Raw genomic sequence first — 22,737 nt, forward strand, 5'->3', positions numbered from 1 at the left:
ATGTGATTTTTCAAATTTTTTCCAAAAAAATGGCGTTTTAAAGACCGCTGCGCAAATACCGAGTGACAAAAAATTTTGCAATGACCGACATTTTATTCTCCAGAGTCTTTGCTAAAAAAATATATATGTTTGGGGGTTCTAAGTAGTTTTCTAGGAAAAAATACTGGTTTTAACTTGTGAACAAAAAGTGTCCGAAATAGAGCTGGGGGTAAAGTGGTTAAGAATGTGTAGATAGTGGAATTCCCATAACCATGGCCATAGTTCTGTTTTAACCTCTTGTCACCCACATAATGTATATGCATGGCAGCAAAGGGGGTGGGCTTTAACGCGCACACTGCACATACAGTGCATTCGGAAAGTATTCAAAGCACTTTACTTTTTTTACATTTTGTTGTGTTACAGCTTTATTCCAAAATTGATTAAATTCATTATTTTCCTCAAAATTCTACAATTTCCCTTAATGACAAAGTGAAAGCTGTTTGTTTTGAAATCTTTGCCAATTTATTAAAAATAAAAAATTAAAAAAAATCACATGTACGTAAGTATTCACAGCCTTTGCCATGACATTTAAAATTGAGCTCAGGTGCATCCTGTTTCCACTGATTATCCTTGAGATGTTTTTACAACAATTCAGTTGATTGGACATGATTTGGAAAGGGACACACCTGCCTATATAAGGTCCCACGGTGAACAGTGGATTGCAGAGCACAAAGCAAGCCATGGAAGTCCAAGGAATTGTCTGTAGACCTCAGAAACAGGATTGTATGGAGGCACAGATCTGGTGAAGGGTACAGAAAAAATTCTGCAGCATTGAAGGTCCCAATGAGCACAGTGGCCTCCATCATCCGTAAATAGAAGACATTTGGAACCACCAGGACTCCTCCTAGAGTGAGCCGCCCAGCTAAAACTGAGCGATTTAGGGGAGAAGGGCCTTAGTCAGGGAGGTGACCAAGAACCAGATGGTCACTTTGACAGAGCTCCAGAGTTTCTCTGTGAAGAGAGGAGAACCTTCAAGAAGAACAACCATCTTTGCAACACTCCACCAATCAGGCCTGTATGGTAGAGTGACCAGACAGAAGCCACTCCTCAATAAAAGGCACATGACAGCCAGCCTGGAATTGCCAAAAGGCACCTGAAGGACTCCTCTCAGACCATGAAAAACAGAATTCTGGGGGGGGTGATCGGCTTTAGGGGGGGGGGGGGGCTGTACCTGGTGGGGGCTCCTGCCAGGGCCCCCCTTCCTGCCTGTGCCACTTTTCTGAGGCCACGGGATCCCTCCTGGGTCCCTGGGAGCCTTGTGGTGCCGCTATTTTCTTGTAACCTGTGTGCTCAATGCATGTGTAGTCTGCTGGCCATTTTACGGTGGTTTGCCATTGAAAATAGAAGGGGCCATGACAGTGCAGCCCTCTGGGCGGCGATTTTGGCGGTGGGAGCCCCTCCACATCCCCTGGTGCTGACTCCAGTGCAGATTCTTCTGGTGGCTGTGGTGCCTGGTTTCTTCTGGGTGGTGGGTTCCTCTTCCTCTGCTGAGGATTGATTGGGTGCTCTGTTGCTGGCAACCGGGTGGTGCTGCCGGAGCGGTGGGGGTGTCCCTTTTTGTGGGGTCCCTCTATTGACTCATGGAGTCCTTGGAGCACATTTCCCCACCTGATCCCCTCTCCGAGGCTACGGGGCCCTCTGGGTCCCAACCATCGACGCACTGACGGCAGTCCTGGAGTCCTTTGTGTCCCGGGTGGAGGTGATTTTTGGCCGACTAACTAGCAAAAAGCACCCCCCGCCTTCCCCTTCCTCATCTTTCTCCTCAGATCCTGAATCTGATTCGGCCGCCACTAATGTGGGTCACTTTGCTGGGTCTGCAACCACGCGCCCTGCGTTCTCAAATAGTGAGGATGATTCCTCCACTCCTGTAGCCGCACGCAAAAAAGGCGCTGGTGGATGCACTGATTGTATCTGTGCGTGAGATCTTAAAATTGGAGGATGCAGCTGAAGCTGCAACGGAGGCGTCGGTTTCCTTTTGCACTCAAAAGCCATCCAGAGCAGCAAAGGTGTTGCTTTTCCCCTCCTATTTTGACAAAATTGTCGCTAAAGTGGGAATGACCAAAACATCCCTAAGCGACTTGCTATGCGGTACCCCTAGGAGTCCCTTCTTAAAAAGTAGACTGTTCCACTGGTGGTGGACCCACCGGTCTCCAGATTGAACAAAGCAACCATGATTTCGGTTGAAGAGTCCCCAGCCTTTATGGACTCAGTTGACAGGAAGGTGGAGGCTGTAGCCCGCAATATGTACACTCCGGCTGGTTCAGTACTGAAGCTGGTATTTACCATTGCACTGGTGTCACAAACTCTGACTGAGTGGGCTAAGCATTTACGCTGTGACCTGGAGCTCCCCCCTGCCTTTGCTGAGGTGGTGGACCAGTTGGTCCAGGGGCTGCAGTTTTTCTGTGATGCTTCTTTGGATGCGGCTTCCCCTAGTCGCTAGGCTCTCTATTTCAGCAGTGGTCCTTTGGCACATTTTTTGGCTCAAATGCTGGTCTGTGGACCAGACTCCTAAAAAGGCCTTGACTGATCTTCCTTTTCAAGGAGTGTTCCTCCTTTCCCTGTCAAGGCGCACTCTACTTGGGCACTCAGTGCCTCCTGGGCCTTCTGTCATCAGGCGTCGGTGACACAGGTTTGCAAGGCCTGGACCTGGGCGTCGGTGCACACTTTGACAAAGTTCTATAAAGTGGATATGTTGGCATCTGCGGATGCTTTCTTTGGCCGCAAGGTTTTTCCAGGCTGCTGTTTAGAGGACCTGGTCCTCTTTGAGGGTGTATTGTTTTTTTTTTTTTTTTTGGGTGGACTCAAGTTGTTTTTGTTGAGCTCCCTTTTTTTAACCTGGTGGGCCATAGTTTGGCCTTGTGAATTTTTCTTTTTTGCTGTTCCCACCCCTCATGTTTCACACTGTTTTGGGACGCCCCAATGGTTAAGAAGGTCAGGAGCGGTTTCTGTCAATGAACCAAAGAGAAATTGGATTTTTGACCTACCGTAAAGTCGATTTCTCTGATGTTAATTGAGGGACACAGCACCCACCCCTCTGTGGTGTTGTAATTCTTCTGACCATGCTTATAACAAAACTGAGTGCCTATACCCAGAGAGGAGTATACCCAGAGACAGAGGCGTCACGAGCCGGGTGCGGGGGGGGCGGGCCGCACCCGGGTGTCTGCCGGGTGGAGGGTGACACCGCTCTGCCTCTCTTGTCTCTTACTGTGCGGGCCGCCGGGCCGGCATCGCCGCTGCGCCGCCGCCGCCGCATAGACGTACTGTGTCAGACAGCCAGTGAGTGTGTCAGTGTCACTCAGTCTGCTGCCAGCCAGTGCCTAGGCTGGACTTCTTTGCTCCGCCTCCTCTGGGCCGGGCCGCGCGCCCTGAGCCTCCCCTCCCTCACTCCCTGCTCTCACATTCAGGCAGAGCGGGCGGGGGCGGAGCCAGTCGCGGGGACTAGGGAGAGGAGGTGAGTAGTCATGTGCGGGCGGCCAGGCCGGGTGATGTGATGTGAAGTGAACTTAGTGCAAATAATTGATCTGGTGGCACTGGTGCAATTTGTCTGTCCCTTATTAATGCTGCATTATGCACAGGCTGGCTAGCACAGTGACAGACTCAGTAACCGCAAACTCTTCTCTCTGCATGCAGGCTGCAGCCCTACTTTTGGCAATGGTCTCCACTCCCCAGAAGTCCAGCCTGGACTTGGCCCACCAAAGACAGATTTTCAGTGGGCTCTGCTGCTCTGCACACAGCTCTCTCCACTCCATCCAGCAATGTAGTCAAGTCCCATCCATGTAGTGGCTGCAGCCTGCAGTCCTTTCTCATCAAGAGCAGTTTCACTTTCACAGAGCACAGCTGCCAATGCAGCCAGTTGCACTGCAGTCCTCCTTCATCCCTGGTCTCCCCCAAAATGCTTGTTCCTCCTCCTCTGTTGGAGAAGCTTTCCAGTTCAGCACTGTCTCCACTGCAAAAAGGCGGATCCGTGCTGCTCAGCGAGGATCGACCTGCCGATCCCCGCTGAGCCGGCGGATGACGGCTCCGTCTCCGCTTGCAGAGCGGAGAGGGAGGTGTCACAGCTCTCGCTGCTCTCTATGGGGGATCGGATGAGAGTGGACCGCCTCTCTGCAATCATCCGATCCAATCCCTGAACGGATGGAAAAATAGGGTTTCCATCCGTCCAGATTTCACGCACAGGATCGGATACGGATGGCAGCAGGTGTCAGCGGAGGTGTCTCCGATGACATCCGCTGCCCCATAGAGATGCATGGAGGATGCATGATATTGTAATTTAAAGGTCATTTTAATTCTCCTAGTTATTAATGTCGCTATTGCCATTACATTTAGTGTTATATGGGAGCTATGATTTACGAGTTACATTAGTTAAAAAAAAACACATTATTAAAAGGGGTTGGGGTGACACCATGAGTTACCGCACCGGGTGACACCAACCCTAGTGACGCCACTGCCCAGAGAGGAGTATACCCAGAGAGGAGTATACCCAGAGAGGAGTATACCCAGAGAGGAGTATACCCCCTGCGACTACCCATAGGCGTAGCCAGACTTTTTCTGCCTACTGTCCTACTCCTGTAGGGGGCAGTATAACCCAATGGTTAAGAAGATCAGGAGCTGTGTCCATCAATGAACATCAGAGAAATGGATTTTACGGTAATTTGCAAAGATTTCTAACAAACATTTTTCATGTCATTATGAGGTATTGCCTGTTTAAATTTTGAAGAAAATAATGAATTTTAATCCATTTTGGAATAAGGCTGTAACATAACAAAATGTGGAAAAAGTGAAGTGCTGGGAATACTTTCTGGATGCACTGTATGTACCCATGGGCAGCAGAGCTTTCTGTGTTGAGAGTGCGCTCACTACTGGTTCTCAGCACAGTGACCGCTGTCAAAGAAGTTCTTGCTGGCTTCTGATCATGTTATCACTGTGACAGCCAATCACATTGGCCACATTATCGGCCAATCTTTTCCCCTGCCTGGGCGTACAGACCCTGACAAAGAGATGCTGAGGCTGGCCGGAACGGGGTTGGTATATTGTGATAAATCAAACCATTTAAAAGTTGACTGTGGTCGAATATTAATTCCAGTTTAAAATGGCAGAATATATACTCTTATATGTTCTCAGATATGGTCAGAATACTCTTATCCAGTTTGAAGACTTTGGGAACCACAACGCCTTCAGATTCTTGAGGAAGTACAGGGAAAAATATTGCACTTTCAATGATGACATTCAAGGTATGACTTCTTGTTTTTTGGCTGGATTTCTTTGTACAAGCCCTGCTTGCTAGGTGGCAGATCTTTTAAGCACTTTAAGACCGGAAGGATTTGCCCCCTTAATGACCAGGCCCTATTTTGCGATTCGGCATTACGTTACTTTAACGGACAATCCAGGACAGGTAAGTGTGCCAATATTAAAAGTTAGCAGCTACAGTATTTGTAGCTGCTGACTTCTATTTTTTTAATTTTTGAAAGGGGGGGGGGGGTGGAACTCCGCTTTAAATCTACACACCAAAAAGATAAATAAATAATGGACACGCCTTTCCCTGACTTCCATCATTCAGAGGGTGACATCATCCTGAAAACATGATTGCGGGGAATGCCTGAAGTGCAAGGTCCGATGAACCTCTGATATTTAGCACATATATTGTTCTAGTCTATTTTTGGGTTTTTACTTTAAATGTGTGATTTTTTGTTTTTTTTCTATCAGTAGATTATTTTCTGTTACTGCCTCCTGTAATGGCAGACAAAAACACTCTTGTAAACTGATGGATTTACCTTCTATGGTGGTTTTACTGCAGCCCTAAAGTGAGATTTTTTTTTTTTTTTTTTCTTTTTCAACAATTTACAAAGAGGAGGTGAAACAAGATACGGGGGGGGGGGGGGGCGGACTGGATCGGAAGGTCCATGCATTCCGACTTGTGTTCGTTTACACCAGCCTACCTTTTGGATCTGATTAGGCGCGCAAAAAAAAAAAAAAAAAGGGCAACTGCATTCTCTTCCGTTTCGGTGGACCGTATCAGAGGTAGCCGAGTATAAATTGACAGCGGAGTCCTAATTTACTAAAGAAGATAAATAGGATATTTGCTTTGCAAAGAAATTTGAACTTTGCAAGTGTAGCTTAGTGCAGGGCGTGACAAAACCCAGGCGCCAGGTCGCAATGGCGACTGAAAATCGCATCCTGGCATCTGGGTTACACCGCAGCAGTAGTCAGGATCCTCCCATGTGGCCCAACTGTGGATGCGAGGTCTAGCATTGGGCTGGCCAATAATGGAGGCCGCGGCTTTGCAGCCTGCTGGAGCGGGATACACGCTCCTATGTGCAAACCGGCGCCCTCTGGTGGATGGTGCTGTGATGAACGTGGCTTGCTCTCACTGCCCGCCTCCGACATCTTTCCAGGTTGACGGCTGGGCTTGATCGGTCACCTTTTCCTTACTGCCGCTGAGTGGTCGGGGAGTGCCGTCTATCAGTGCCACCTCATCAGTGCCCATCAGCGCAGTCTATTAGTGCTCATAAGTGGCACCTATTTATTATTATTATTATTATTTATTTATTTCAGGTACTTGTATATCGCTGTCAATTTACGCAGCGCTTTTACATATACATTGTACATTCACATCAGTCCCTGCCCCCAAGGAGCTTACAATCTAAGGTCCCTAACTCGCATACATACACAATAGGGCCAATTTTTTTTTTATACAGGATCCAATTAACATACCAGCATGTCTTTGGAGTGTGAGAGGAAATCTGAGTACCCGGAGGAAACCCATGCAGGCACAGGGAGAACATGCAAACTGCAGGCAGATAGTGTCGTGGTTGGGATTCGAACCAGCGACCCTCTTGCTGCTAGGTGAAAGTGCTAACCACTACACCACTGTGCCGCCAATAATCAGTGCTTATTAGCGCAGCCTCAGCAGTTTTGCCTATCAGTGCCCATCAGTTCCACCTGTCAGTGCAGCCTAATTAGCACTTATCAGCGCAGCCTCATCAGTGCTGCTTGTCAGTGCCCATCAGTGCCACCTATCGGCGCCCCTCAGTGCAGCCTGTCAGTGCTCTTCAGCGCAGCCTCATCAGCGTCGTCTGCCCGTGCCGCCTGTCAGTGCACATCAGTGCAGCCTCATCAGTGCCACTTTTTTTTTTCAATGTTCAGTCTTTTTTTTTTTTTTTTTTTACTTGGCAGCAGGCGTGAGCAATTCTTATTGCCTGATACCCTGGACATGCAGTTCTGGACTTAAAAAAACTGGCTCCTAGCTTTTTTAGCTGACAAATTTGTCAAGCCCTGGCTTAGTGGATGTGGTGAAAATTCAATATGCAAAGAATACTCAATTATGTGTAATTATAAAAAAAAAAAATGGAATTTTGCTTGCACATAATTGGATAAGTCAGCAGAGCTTCACCTAGTTTACTAAGCTAAGGGTAAATGCCTTTGCAATGTTTGCCTTTAGAAAATCAACCCCCTGGTGTCTGCTATGGCATATTACAGTACTACTGACATGCACAGAGCAGTGCCCAGTGACTGTTACAGGAAGGGCAGTGGTGTCTGATGTAATTGATAAACTGGCTTAACCTTGCTGTGCAAGAGGCAAGATAGTGTCCTCCAACAGGAAATAACTAACGCTCAGGAATAAAGTTGAGCAATGTTTTTTTTCCCATTAATTATACACCTCTGAGTTATTAATAAGCAGAATAGTTCACATGTGCCAATTGTTACTATACCATTCACAGATGAAAGGGTTGCTTTAATATTTTATTGGCTCTTGTGGCTAACACACCCACATTTCTTAAGTGGTGAGGCCCGTTTTATATGATAACCTGAGCATACGCTACAGTATATGGCCAAAAAGTCTTTGGACAATCAAGAAAAAGTCTGACCATAACACCTACACCAGCGGGCCCCAACCATTTTGGTATCGGGGACTGGCTGCGTGGTAGAAAATTATGCCAAGGCCAGGTTTTTCACTGGCAATTTGGCGGGGCAATGGCTGGTGTTGGTGCTTCAATCATCACGGCACCGTGGTTGATATTCGTGTCAGGATGATTGAAGCACATTATTTCTATTACATTGTATTACAAAATGAAATAGTTCAACTCCCCATAATACAGAATCAGTGGGAGCCCTCAGCGTGTCACTTGCCACGTCGCATGCCACCAGATGCGGATTGTCACTTGCCACGTCACCTGCCACCAGGCAGGTTGCGGCTGTTTGCGCATGCGTGGTAGCGTGTGTGTTTCGGCTCCGCCATACGCGCTTCGTCATAAGTGACATCAGGGGCACTAAAGCTGGCCATTGGTGGTTCCTTTTTTTTTTTCATTTAATCAGAAGGCTGAACAAATAAAGTAGCAGATTCCTCCATCCACACACATGAGCTCCATAAAGACATGGTCTGATGAGTTTGACGTGGAGAAACTTTGAGTGGTTTGCACAGAGCCCTGACTTCAACCCTGCTGAAAACCTTTTGAGATGTATTGGAATTCCATTTGTGAGGTCTTCTCATCCAACAGCAGCACCTGACCTCACCTTTGGTTGAATGGGCACAGATTTCTACAAAGACTCTAAAATGTTATGTTCAAGTCCTTCCCAGAGGAGCAGAGCCGGTTTTAACCACACAGTTCTTGAATGGGGATATTCAACATACTGATACGGTCATGATGGCCAGGTGTTCTTAAACTTCTGCCTGCATAGTGTACGTTATTGATGGGGTAACACAATGCTCTGTGCTGGGTGTACCCCCCCCCCCATCCAACTATCAACTGTTATTCTGCACCAGCTGAAAAAAGGCAGTAAAACCAGCAATAAAATTGATTGTGACTTGCCAACTTTAGCAGAATATTAGCATGCATAAAGAAAGGGATGTATTCCAGAGATAAGTCTATAATCCTTCCACTTTATAAAACTCTGGTCCGACCGCATCTGGAGTATTCTGTCCAGTTCTGGTCGCCAGTCCTCAGGAGGGATGTGTTGGAGCTGGAGAGAGTCCAGAGAAGGGCAACTACTGATTAGGGGATTGGAGGACCTTAATTATGAAGAGCGTCTGAAATCGCTTGATTTATTCTCCTTGGAGAAGAGACGCCTGAGGGGGGACATGATAGTAATTTTTAAATATCTCAATGGGGATCTCAGCTTAGAAAATAAGCTGTTCAGTCAAAGGGATTGCATGAGGACTCGAGGGCATACAATGCGATTAGAGGAGAAGCGTTTTAACCTCGGGCAACGAGGAGGGTTCTTTACTGTTAGGGCTACAAGATTGTGGAATTCTCTACCACAAGAGGTGGTTTCTGCGGGAAGTATGGTGGCTTTCAAAAGACTCTTGGACGTACATCTCAAGGATCAGAACATTCAGGGCTATGTGAGATGATTACAGCCACACACACCTACACAGGTTGAACTGGATGGACTATTGTCTTTATTCAACCTCACCTACTATATAACTATGTAACTTTTAGGGAGGCCATACGTTATACAATTTCCTTGTTCAATTTTATTTTAGATAAGGAAATTGAACAAGAAAGTTGTATGTTTGGCCAGCTTTACTTCTCCTAACAAAGAAGAACAGACAAGTTATGTTGGTATAAATAAGAGCTGAAAGTTCTCCTGTACAGCTTGTTTTAATTGAGCTTTTACTTTTCTCTTGTATATTTTTAGGTACGGCTTCGGTGGCGCTGGCTGGTCTTCTCGCCACACAGAATGCTATTAATAAACCCATCACGGAGCAAAGAGTTCTGTTCCTTGGTGCTGGAGAGGTATGCAAGGATTTTTTTTTTCTTTTGGGTATACACCTATAAAAGGGGGGTATTTGTGCTAGCAGGGGAGGATCTGGAGTGGGGGGGATAGGATTTGTGATAGGAGGGGAACGTTTTTAAGCGGTGTTCCAGCCTCACCCGATCCCCCTCCAAAAATAGTCCACAGCTACACAAACCGTAGCTGATGACTTTTAATATTAGGACACTTTCCTTTCCTGCGATGTCGGCACTGCAGCCGATGTTTCCATCGGCTGACGGGTGCTGCCGCCGCCATTGCCGGGGAGGGAACCCGGCAGTGAAGCCTTGCGGTTTCACGGGCGGGTCCCTAATGCGCATGCACTATGCGCGCTGCGCATTCGGATTGGCTTGGCAACGGGGGAAGGAGGAGGGGGCCAAACTTCCAAGGGACAGCGCCGTGGCGCTGTCTCCCGGAAGTGGGGAAGGGTACCTGTCAAAAACAGGTACCTGTTCCCCCCCCTCCCCCCTGGAAGGTGGTAAATGTGGCACTGGAGGGGGGGGAGTAAATGAGCCGGAAGTTCCACTTTTGGGTGGAACTCCGCTTTAGGTTTTTTTCTTTTTTTTTTTTTTGGGGGGGGGGGGATTTGTGCTGGGGTCATGTGGGGAGAGAGTGGATTTGAGCTGTTGGGGGGGGGGGGTAAAGATTTGTGCCAGGAGGGGGGATTTCAGCAGGGGGTGGATTTTTCTTTCCTGGAGAAAGGGGGGATTTATGCTTAGGGGGGAGCATGCAGATTAGTGCTGGATGTTTTTTTTTTTTTTGGGGGGGGGGTTTGCTGACATATAATCACACATGTTGGGGGGGTGGGTGGTGCCATTTGGCATGTTCGCCCTGGGCTGTAGATGACCTACAGTGGACCTGATTTATCAGTTCCATACCACTTACAGGTCCTGTGCCTTCCTCACCCTTTGACTGAACAGTAAAAGGAGAAGCAGCAGATTGATGAGCTCATCTCTCTCTCCTCCTATCAGCATGTTCCTTGCTAGCATATGAACACTGCAGCAACGCCCACTTGGCGGTTTCTTTTTCCTCTCCCAGAATTCTGCTGTACAGGGGCTTTAGGCACCTAATTCCAGGTACCTGTACTTGATCTGCTTGCATTAAAAAAAAAAAAAAAAAAAAAAAAAAATGAAGAGCTGAATTAATTAGTGTTTTTATATCCTGGATCCCAGCTTGAACAGTGTGAGTAGGCTGCAGTTTTTCCCTGACAAAAGTTATAAATCTAACGATTTAAAATGATCCCAGAACGTCAGGCTCACAATTATACTCTGCCAGCTTTGTAACGGTTGTGCCAGCTGTCACACTAGATTTAACTCTTAGTACAATAACCTACTTTCTACATCCTCCAGGCAGCTTTAGGTATTGCCAACCTCATCGTCATGGCCATGATGGAAAATGGCATGTCAGCCGAGGCAGCCCGAGAACAGATATGGATGTTTGATAAATATGGATTACTGGTCCAGGTGAGCCACAATGATATCTGTAATGTGTATGCATAGCCACAGCTTTTTTATTTTTCTTTTTCCCCCATTGGGGATCACAGGAAGTCTGAAAGGATAAGTTCACTTTTAGTAATATATTACGTTACACCTGTATTTAGGGTGTAACATATAACCTGTTCCTAAGCACTCGCCTCCCACCCGCAGAGCCCCCCTCCAATGACAGCGCACAGGGGTTCCTCTCCCCTGCAGCCACCATCACATTGAACTACTTGATCTCGGGAAGGTTTTACCCCCATCATGACACTGACATTTTTTGCTATTCAGCACTGCGCTACTTTCACTGGCAATTGCACGGTCATGCAGCGCTTAACCCAAATTAAATTTATATCATTATTTTCACGCTAATAGAGCTTTATTTTGGTGGTATTTGGTCACCACTGGGTTTTTTATTTTTTGCGCTATAGACAAAAAAATCCTAAAAATTGAAAAGAAAAAATAAAATAACATTTTTTTTTTCTACTTTCTGTTATAAAAAAAATATCCAATAAATCAAATTCATCATAAATTTAGGCTAAAATGTATTCTGCTACGTCTTTAGTAAAAAAAAAATTCCAATACATGCATATTACCATATTTCTTTTTTCCTCCTAAAAATGGAGGGCAAAACAGCAGTGCATGTTATACACCGATATATTAAAAAAAAAAAAAAAAGCCAGGCAACGCTGAGAGGAAGGGGGGGCCGGGCCGAGCCGAGCAGAAGGAAGGACGAGCGGTCGCTGTCATAGGAAGTCCCGCCTCCTATGATAGACAGCACAGTGGCCCAATGCCGGGATGTGTGACGTCTTTCATAGGCGCCGGGACTTCAGATGACAGCGGCCATTCGTCCTCTCTTCTCCTCGGCCTGGCCTGCCCCCGCTCTGTGCAATGGTGCTGGCGAGGCTGCGTTGCTGGACATTGTGCTGGCGAGGCTGCGTTGCTGGACATTGTGCGGCGAGGCTGCGTTGCTGGACACTGCGCGGCGAGGCTGCGTTGCTGGACACTGCGCGGCGAGGCTGCGTTGCTGGACACTGCGAGGCTGCGTTGCTGGACACTGCGCAGGCGAGGCTGCGTTGCTGGACACTGCGCTGGCGAGGCTGCGTTGCTGGACACTGATGAGGCTGCATTTGATTTAAAAGTTCTGAGTTCAAAGCTGTTTTATTTCCAATTTAAGCTTTTTTTCCTAAAATTTCCCTCCTAAAATTGAGGTGCGTGTTATACGCCGATAAATACGGTAATTGGTTTGGGTGAAAGTTAAAGCATCTACAAACTATGGTGTATATATTTAAAGGAATTTACACCGCTTTTACTTTTGTACTACCTATCACATTTCTTGAGGTGCTAAAATACCAGGGCAGTACAAATACCCTCCAAATTATCTTAATTTGGAAAGTAGAAATCCCAAGGTATTTGCCAGGAGGCATGTTGAGTCCATAGAAGGTTTTATTTTTTGCCACAAGTTTTTGGAAAATAGTTATCAGTTTAATGAGAAATTTCTCACCCATCTCAGAGTGAATGTGGAATTACACCCAAAACACATTCTGCTACTTCTCCCAAGTATGGGGATACCACATGTGAGAGACTTTTTGGGGCCTAGCCACATACAGGCCCCCAAAATTCAATGACCACCTTCATGCTTTTCAAAGGGTGTCATTTCTTAGTGTCACTTCCTCACTACCTATCACAGTTTGAGGCCCTGAAATGCGAGCTTAGTACAAACACCCCCAAATTACCTTTTTGGAAAGTAGACACCCCAAGCAATTTGCTGAGAGGCGTGTTAAGTGCAGTGAAGATTTTATTTTTTGGCACACGTTTTTGGAAAATTACAAAATGTATTGATTTGTTTTACACAATGTTGTCATTTTGAATGAGAAATTTCTCACACATGCTAAGAGTGAATGTGGAATTACACCCTAAAACACATTCTGCTACTTCTCCTGAGTATGGGGATACCACATGAGACTTTTTGGGAGCCTAGCCTTGTACGGGGTCCGAAAACCAATGACCACCTTCAGGCTTTCAAAGGGCGTTATTCCCTCACTTTTTCTAAATTACTATTAGTTATGGAGGCCCAGAAATGCCAGAATAGTATAAACACCCCCTAAATGACCCAGTTTTGGAAAGCAGACACCCCAGGCTATTTGCTGAGAGGCATGTTGAGTCCATGGAAGATTACATTTTTTGCCACAAGTTTTTTTTTTTTGTTGGGGGGGGGGGGGGGGGGGCTTTACTCAAAGTTGTCACTTTAAAATAGGCAGGACTGTGAAGACCTCTATGGCTAAGCCACAGGGGTGAAGCAAAATGCATCAGAGAGCATGGCTTAGGAGGAGCTGAGGCTGCTTTCTACTCTTATCACACATTGGGCTGTTTGATGTGCATGTGCCTTTACATTGCATTGACGCTATGGGGGAGGTTTACTAAAGCTGATGCACTCAGAATCTCGTGCAGCTGTGCATGGTACCAAATCGGCTTCTAACTTCATCTTGTTCAATAAAGCTTTGACAATAAAACCTGGAAGCTGATTGGTTTGTTTGCAGAGCTGCGCCAGATGTTGTATCATTCAGTTTTAGTAAATAACATCCTATGTTCCTGGAATGAGCATTTAGACACCAACACAGAGCCCATTCAGACTGGCGCGATCCGACTTCCAGGGGCGACCTGTGAAGTCGTGGTGCACAGCGTGCACCGCGACTTCGGCGCCACTTGCACGGACTTCATATAATAGAAGTCAATGCAAGTCGCCTCCAGGTCGCCCCAAAGTAGTACAGGACCCTTTTTTCTAAGTCGGAGCGACTTGTGTCACTCCTATTAGAACGGGTCCTGTGCTAATCAATGGCGAGCGACCGACCACGACTTGTCAGGCGGCTAGTGTGAATGGACCCTATACAGTGGATCATCGGATCAGCATACTTGGCACCTTGAGCGGCGCTGTAAGCCATTTGCATGGGTGGCAGTGATAGCTGACATAGTGGTCACATGATCGCAAACCATTCTGATTTGCTCCTGCTTATCAGTGCAGACCTTAGTGGTCAGTGACATCCAGGGTTGAGAGCGAGCAGCCACACGCAAGTGGTGGCTGCTGGCACTAATAGGAAAGAACGTTTATTAACATCCTAGGGAGGGAGCATTGTGCTGAAGAAGAATAATAAAAAGCAGATTGCAGGAAGGGAGGGGACAATGGCCCTGATCTTGTATTGCCAAAAAATCAGGTTTTGTAACCTGGGCTGAAATGTTTTGCTTATGATTTGCTTATGTAATAATTGAATTGATGTTTTTATACTGTCCCCTGTGGTTGGCAGTGCAGTCAGTGATATTTTAAATAGTGTAAAGGAATCCTACACATCTTGGCACAGAAGATTCAGCAGCTGCCGTGGGATGTCTCAAGTCGGAGCCAAGGGGCTTAGCCAAGAATCTTACACCATCTAAACGTGTTTTTTAACAATGATAATGGTTTGAGATAATCTCAGGAGGATTCTGGAAAATTTGCACTTTGCTGGCAGAGAAGTTGGTCCTGCATTATGTATTGCGCAGAGCTAAAAACATAAATTTTTTTTTTTTTTTGCAGGAACGTAAGGAAGGAGTAGACGGTAACCAAGAGTCCTTTGCACACTCCTTTCCTGATCAATCTGTGAAAAGCTTTCTGGATGCTGTCAATGTTCTGAAGCCCACAGCCATTATAGGTAAGGCATGATAGAGGTATTATGTCCCTTATAAGCATCTTAATTGTTAAAGGGCCACTCCACGCCAAACAATTCATTTCAGTTTTGGGTATATGCCAGCTTACAGTAAAGTTCAATCTACCCAAAAGTGATGTTTTAATTATATGTTGAACCTGGTGGGCTGAGGCTCCTCCCCCCCTCCCCTCTATGTCTTGGATATTCCCACAGAGCTATCCCCTGACCTTTGTTTGTCCCAGCACCTCCCAACCAGAGGTTAAACATCTAGGGCGATCAAAGGGTTAACTGTGTGCCTAACATGTTTTTGTGTGTACTATGTTGTGGTTTTACGAAAGGGATGTGGTAAATTGTATTCCCTGCTTTGCAAGGAATCAAAATCCATCACTTCCCACTGACAGGAAAAGGCTTTGCCTTGTTTACATGGGAAGACCACTGTCTCTCTCCTTGCCGATCAACGGGTACCGGCAGACATCTATTGGCTGGCACCTGCTGATTGGCTTGTGTGGTGTCTTATCGCAGCACAGCCGGGTCGCCAGTCTGCACGCGAGCGTGCCCCCGACCCGGAAGTGCTAGATCATGTACTAGGTACTAGATCTAGCACAGAAGAGCTGCCCTGCCATCGTACATCTAAAACTATAAAACATCTAAACATTGATTACATTAAATAATATTATCTATTTAGGTGTTGCCGGGGCTGGAAGACTGTTTACAGAAGACATTGTTAAAGCAATGAGTACAATTAATGAGAGGCCGGTCATATTCGCTCTCAGTAATCCAACTACGCAGGCGGAGTGTACGGCGGAGGAAGCATACACATGGTCAGAGGTAAAATGAAATTGCAGATTAAAGACTCATTTAACGTTTAGTTTTAAATCCGCTAAATGCATTCCTAGTGTAATAAAATAAAAGGTGTGCAATGTAGTACAGTTTGCCACAGCCTGAAAAGAAAAGCCTGCCCCCTGCCAAAACGCAGTAGAGAAGTACCCTTGCCGATTTTGTGGAAGTAGTTGTTTGCAGAAATCAGACACACCCCCTACTGAGAGCTCTCCTATTAACCGGGAGGACATACCCCCCGACCTAGAGCTCTCCTATTTGCCAGGACGACACACCCCCGACTAAGAGCTCTTCTATTAACTAGGAGGACACACCCCCTACTGAGAGCTCTCCTATTAATCGGGAGGACACACCCCCCGACTTAGAGCTCTCCTATTTGCCAGGACGACACACCCCCGACTAAGAGCTCTTCTATTAACCAGGAGGACACACCCCCTACTGAGAGCTTTCCTAATAACCGGGAGGACACACCCTCTACTTAGAGCTCGTCTATTAACCAGGAGCATGAGCTTTGGTGATTGCAGAGCTATGGGTCTGACTCGGCAGCGAGCATGTTCACCCCCTGCTGATTGGAGCAGAGCAGGCTGATGACTGGTCCATGTCCGCTCAGATTATTCAGAGCAGACACGGACTTTTAGGTTTCCCGCTGACCGGCAAGCAGAATCGCTAAGGGCTGGTGCATGTTTACTATGGCTGGTGCCTTATTAGTGCCTGATTTGACCTCCGCTCTGGTGTCTCAGACACTGATGGGTTGGACAACGATTTTGTGTCTGACCAATGGGGGCGATCGGTTTTCCCCCTGCCTATGGTGAACTGGCGGATCGGTTGGTTCATGGTCTGCAGTTTGTCTGTGGTGCATACTTGGATGTGGGTCCTGTGGGGCTCTAAGTTCTCTCTCGGCAGTGGTGCTTAGGCGTATTTTGTGGCTGAAATGTAGGTCTTTAGATCACACCTCGGAAACTGTTCTGGCAGAATTGCCTTTGCCTTTTCAGGGCGAGCACCTGTTCGAGGCTACCCTGGATGACATTATTAGGAGTCTGATGGGGAGGGGGAGAGTACCTTCCTTCCACTGGTGTGGGACTTCCTTTTCAACCCATGAGAAGTTTTACGTCCCCCAGGGACTTAAGAAACAGGTTAAAAGCCTCTTCAAGAGGTTTCTAGCAGCCTTGATCTGGCAATCAAGGAGCAGGCGTCTTCAGACCTGCTGACGAGGCCCTTTCGACATGAAGGTTTGCCCTATCCATATCTTACATGGGGGGACGTCTTTGCTGGTTCTGGGGCCGTGGCCTTGCCGGTTTAGCAACCAGTGGGTCCCACGTCCTTGTCCTTTGGAAAGGTTCCTTCCTACCAATGTGCACCTGCCCCCGGATCGGCTGCAAGCTCTGTTGTGGGCAGGGCAGAACTTGTTAATCCAGGGTGTGTTCATCCCTGTTCCGGTGTTGCAACGTTTTTCGGGGGTTATATTTATACCCTTTCATTGATTCCCAGGAAGGAAGGCAAGTTTATCTGATTCTGGACCTCCGTGGCATCCCTGCATTAAGCGGTTTCCCTGCCTTCTTAGATGTCAGGATGCCTATCTTCACATTCCTATTTGCACCCGGCATCAGCGTTTCTCCGCTTGCTGTGAGTAAGGAGCACTATCAGTTTGTGGCGTTACCCTTTGGTCTAGCCTCCCCTCCTCGGTTCTTCATTAAGGTGTTGGCCCCGGTCTTAGCGTTGCGGCGTCAGCGGGTGATTTGCTGTGCTAGGGTACTTGGATGACCTCCTCTTGCAAGCGGAGTCTCCGTCAACTCTGATGGCCGGTGTGGAAATTACTCTCCAGACTTTGCGGGAGATTGGGTGGTTTCGGAATTTTAAGACGTCTGCCCTGGTTCCGAACAGGAGATTGGATTATCTGGGGCTGATTCTGGATTTAGCTCTGGCAAGAGTGTTCCTTTCTCTGAAGCTGTTGCAGAAGTTGCGTGCTGCGATTCAACTGTTGCTAGCCCACAGGTGGTCGTCCTTTCGAGCGTGTATGCGATTGTTGGGCCTGATGGCGGTTGAGTTTGTACGGCTCTACATGGGACTCCTTTTAAAAGGAGATGCTGGTCAATGGGACGAGTATCCCAAGTCGCTGGACTGTGTTTGGTCTGTGTTAGGCGACACAAGTTCTCTGGTCTGGTGGCTATGCTCCCCGAACTTGATACAGGGCAAGTCCTTTCTCCCCTTGTACTGCACATTGGTCATGAAAGATGCCAGTCTGTCCGGGGGTGGAGGGGTCCTGGGGCTGTGCTCGGCCCAGGGCTGTTGGACATTGAAGAGTCCAGATTGCTTGTCAAAGTCTTGGAACTTCGAACGGCAGCTCCAGGGGATTCAGTCAGGCAAGGCCATGGCTTATGTGAATCACCAGGGCGGCACAAAGAGTGTGTTGGTGGCCCTGGAGGTGTCGGGCATTCTGCGGGGGCAGAACAGGTCATTCCGGCCATCTCCGCTGTGCATAATTTCCAGCATGGAATGTTAGCGTGCAGATTACTTCCGATGAAGGGACCAGGCCCCCTGGTCCAATGTCTGAAGACTGGACGTGTTTCATTGGATATGTCAGTGGTGGGGCACCCCCGAGGTGGATCTGTTGGGTCGTGAGATCCTCCCAGCAGATGCCACAAACGCTTTGGGGGCTCCATGGAGCAGGTGCCATCTGTTTTCCGACCATTTTGAAGGCGAGGAAATCTACATCTCGAACGCTTTATCATGGGATGTGGAAGGCGTACAACGGGGTGTTGATCAGAAACTGGTTTTGAGTGCTGTGAAAGGCCAAGTAATCAGGCATAAGTGGCGCAGGTGTGTACGGCAGCCACTTGGTCGTCGGTGCGTTTTTTTTCTTTTTGTTTTTTTTTTTAAAGTTTTTCACGTAGTGGATATTTTGGCACCTGCGGTTGCCTTCTTTAGCCGCAAAAGTTTTGCGGGCTGCGATTTATAGGGTATGTTTTTTTTCCCCTCTTGAGGGTGTATTTCAGGTTGTGCTCCTGTTCTAGTTGAGCTACCATTGCCTGGATTGACTTGTGTTTAGCCTTGGGTGGGTTTGTTATGCCCACCCCTCATGTTTGGCACTTCTTTGGGACGTCCCTATGGTGAAGAATATGGAGCTGTGTCTATAAATGAATGGAAGAGAAAATAAATTTTTTGTACTCACTGTAAAATACTTTTTCTCTGAGTTCATTGACAGACACAGCACCCATCACTCTAAGGAGTTTTTATGCTTCTGTTACTGCTTGTTACAAAACTGAGTATCTCTAAGCAGAGAGGGGATTATGCTAGCTGAGGACCACCCACGGGGCGTAGCCAAGCTTTTGTGCTGTCTGCCTAGTACTACTCCTGTAGAGGGCAGCATAACCCTATGGTGAAGAATATGGAGCTGTGTCTTTCAATGAACTCAGAGAAAAGGATTTTAGGGTGAGTACAAAAATCCTATTTTTAATGGTACCCTAGACAAAAATGGGCATTTACCCGTTGCAGTGCAGTGGGGAGCCAGACTTACTTCCTGTTTAGGTGACACTTACACCTCATTCCTTGCTCTGGTGTCACAGATTTAAAGTGAGGAGAAAAAAATCTTCCCAATATGATTCCAAACAGCAGAAAAAATCTGACTCTTCCTTAAACTATCTTAAAAATGAAGTTTTGATTGATGCCAGCCTTTGAATTAATAGTAAAGCATCAGGGGTGTGGATTCCACTGCAATGTGTTAAGGCAGCAGCTTGGAGCAGTCTTCATACAAGATCTTCTTATTAAATCAGATCCTCTGCTCAGTTATGTTTTGTTTTTCCCTATTCCTCTAGTCGATAATCATTTTCCTTTTTGTTCATTATTAATGACTTTCTTCCTATTTTTAGGGCCGCTGTCTATTTGCCAGTGGAAGTCCCTTTGATAAGGTGACCTTAAGTGACGGGCGATCCTTTAAACCTGGCCAGGGTAACAACGCTTACGTTTTTCCAGGTACAGAAAAAAGAAAAGCTTCAATAAGTTTTCATTATTATGGAATATTTTATCATACAACCATGTTATTGCTTTCAGCTAAACCAAAGGCAAACCGCTAAATGCACAAATGAAAAAAATACATATATCTGAGATGTTTTACACCAACATGATGCACAGAAACACAAAGGACAAAAACAAATTCCCCCCCTGTTCATCAAAACAAATTCCCCCCCTGTTCATCAAAACAAATTCCCCCCCTGTTCTTCAAAACAAATTCCCTCCCCGTTCATCAAAACAAATTCCCTCCCTGTTCATCAAAACAAATTCCCCCCCTGTTCATCAAAACAAATTCCCCCCCCCTGTTCATCAAAACAAATCACCCCCCTGCTCATCAAAACAAATCACCCCCCCCCCCCCGCTCATCAAAACAGAGTCTGTCCCATGTGAAAGGAGCCTAATTGAAAATGTTGTCATGAAAATATGTCCTGCAGGCAGCAAGTGAATGTATCTAAATTCAACCAACAGGCTGGCCATACATTATACAATCTTTTGCACAATTTAAATTTACCGAAACAACAGTATAATATGAGGTCAAATCTCCACCGCTTTCAATTTGTATGCAATCAGGCAGACATCTGGACTACATATGCAAAATAAACCTGTATTGCAAAAATTGGTAAAACAATCCTTATTCGTGATGTGTCCAATAAAGTGTAAGATTATTAATTAATAGTAACAAATTGATAAAACAGTCCTTAAATAATATCGTGTCCAATAAAGTGCTCAGGTGCAGAAACCGATCGTTCAAACGGTGCTCAAGTGAGTGGCCAGACCCTCTAGGTTCCCTACTCACCACAAATATGAGACTCAAGCGCTTGATAAGATCATAGAAGGCTTTGGCAACCAGGCTCTTAGTAACCCCCAGAAGGCTTAGATGGGATCTAGCCCCAAATGATGGATTCATTGATAAAACCCTGGAAGAGGAGTGGTTTAACTTTTTTAATCTCATGAAGCCTGGTTGCCAAAGCCTTCTATGATCTTATCAAGCACTTGAGTCTCATATTTGTGGTGAGTAGGGAACCTAGAGGGTCTGGCCACTCGAGCACCGTTTGAACGATCGGTTTCTGCACCTGAGCACTTTATTGGACATGATATTATTTAAGGACTGTTTTATTAATTTGTTACTATTAATAATCTTGCACTTTATTGGACACATCACAAATGAGGATTGTTTTACCAATTTTTGCAATACATGTTTGTTTTTATATATTAATTATTATTATTGTATTCACCACTTATATTGAAATGCTAGCGCTGTTCTAATTTTATTTTGCATATTTCTCTAAGATTAGATGCACAGCAGCTGCATTAATTAAATTTGTAACACAGATATTGAGTTATTTAGCACTAGTAGCGCGGGTTTTAATTTAATTTATTTCACTCTGGACTACATAGTTGAAGGTAAATCTAAAGGAAATTGAATAAGAAAATTGTATAATGTATGTGAAAAAAAACTTGCCACGTGAATAAAAATGACTTGCAGTGAAATACTCAAAATCACGCCTTTGTTATCTTCGCTGTCATTAAGCCATGTCCCCTCGCTCTTGTAGGTGTGGCTTTGGCAGTTATCCTGAGCGGGGTTCGGCACATAAGCGATCGTGTATTCCTCGAAGCTGCAAAGGTGAGCAATTTTGTAATTGGCTTTATTTTAGTTGGGTTTTTTTTTTGTTTTTTTTTAACTGTATTTTTCTGGGGGTTTTTCCTGTAAGTATTTAATCTTTGATTTTCATATAGACTTATAATACATTGCAAAGATTTCCCAAAGCGCTAAAAGATACAGCACGGCTTTTAGAAGTCCATCCATGTGCAGTCTAGAACTTATTGTAAAAAAACTCTTTTATGGGACTTTTACAAGGTAACCAGATATAGCAGAAAACAAATGAGTATAAAAATATAAATGTTTATTAAAGTTTCTTAAAGAAAACCTCATATGAGGCTTTATCATTTAAAATCAATGGAAACTGACAATCATGTTCTAATCTACATAATACCAGTGGTGATACCCCCATAAACGGCTGCACACTCCCTAAGGTAAGTACACTTCCTTAGGTAGATAACAGCAATGCATGGAAAGGGCAATCCAACACCGTTTCGAATGTCTTCATCGGGGATATTGATCACCACTCTGGAAAGTAAAAGATTCTACCATAATTTGCATTCCAAATTGGTATATTCTAGCACAAAAAAAATAGTTGAAACTATTCTTGCATAAGTTGAAATAAATTGCCAGTTTCCCTGTGAGGTCAACAGCCCTCCAATAGGCAGGGACAGAGAAACACCCAACAGGCCACATGTCTTTTTGCTGTATATGGGATATATGTAGTCCCCCAACAGAGAATGAGGCTTATGCAGTGAGGCAGAGCTTCCTCCCAGTAAAAAATGCACAATGGAACTGAAAGCAAAAATGGCAGAACAGCAACTCAAAAAGTAGATTTAAAAAAAAAAAAAAAAAAGGGGGGGGGGGAGAGAGAGTGAAAAATTCTCCTTCAAAAAAAATCACTAACACTAAAAAAAAAAATTTAGAACTTACCGTTCACCATATATGTCTCCCAGATCTCAAGGCCACCAGATCAAAAAAGGAAAAGGAACAACACTCCCAGCCAGGGAGAGCTCTGTACTGTGCCTCAAAGCAGCCCAATATATATGGGGGGTACTTGAATAAACACCTGTGCATTGCACATGTATAATTAACCACTTCCCGCAAACCAATGTACCTGTACGTTGGCTTGAAGTGGAAGTACCGGGGTGAGCTTGAAAAAGGAGCGCGCAGTGTCTTTTCCACCTACTGCACATGCTCTGAAACGCGTCGCGGACTTGTGACATCAGAAGAGTGCACTGCCCTCCATCGTGCATCTCAGTCCTCGCTCCCATCCGGGAGTCCACCGCTTGACATCATTGGCCGGAACCAGCGGTACAAATGGGAAGACACCAGTACAGCTCTATCTTCT

General features: G+C 45.9%; 1 protein-coding gene across 1 annotated transcript in view; it reads left to right on the plus strand.

Annotated features, from left to right (window-relative positions):
• The window catches only part of ME2 (malic enzyme 2), a 55,950-nt gene that overhangs the window by 19,683 nt on the left and 13,530 nt on the right, over positions 1–22,737 (plus strand). Inside the window, exons 7-13 of the mRNA XM_082275517.1 lie at positions 5,161–5,270; positions 9,676–9,773; positions 11,139–11,252; positions 14,833–14,947; positions 15,627–15,769; positions 19,645–19,747; positions 21,340–21,410. Coding sequence (XP_082131643.1) covers positions 5,161–5,270; positions 9,676–9,773; positions 11,139–11,252; positions 14,833–14,947; positions 15,627–15,769; positions 19,645–19,747; positions 21,340–21,410 — 754 coding nt within the window. The remainder of the gene's footprint in view (positions 1–5,160; positions 5,271–9,675; positions 9,774–11,138; positions 11,253–14,832; positions 14,948–15,626; positions 15,770–19,644; positions 19,748–21,339; positions 21,411–22,737) is intronic.

The sequence above is a fragment of the Pelophylax lessonae genome (assembly GCF_965119305.1).
Source record: "Pelophylax lessonae genome assembly, chromosome: 1".
Lineage (NCBI taxonomy): Eukaryota > Metazoa > Chordata > Amphibia > Anura > Ranidae > Pelophylax > Pelophylax lessonae.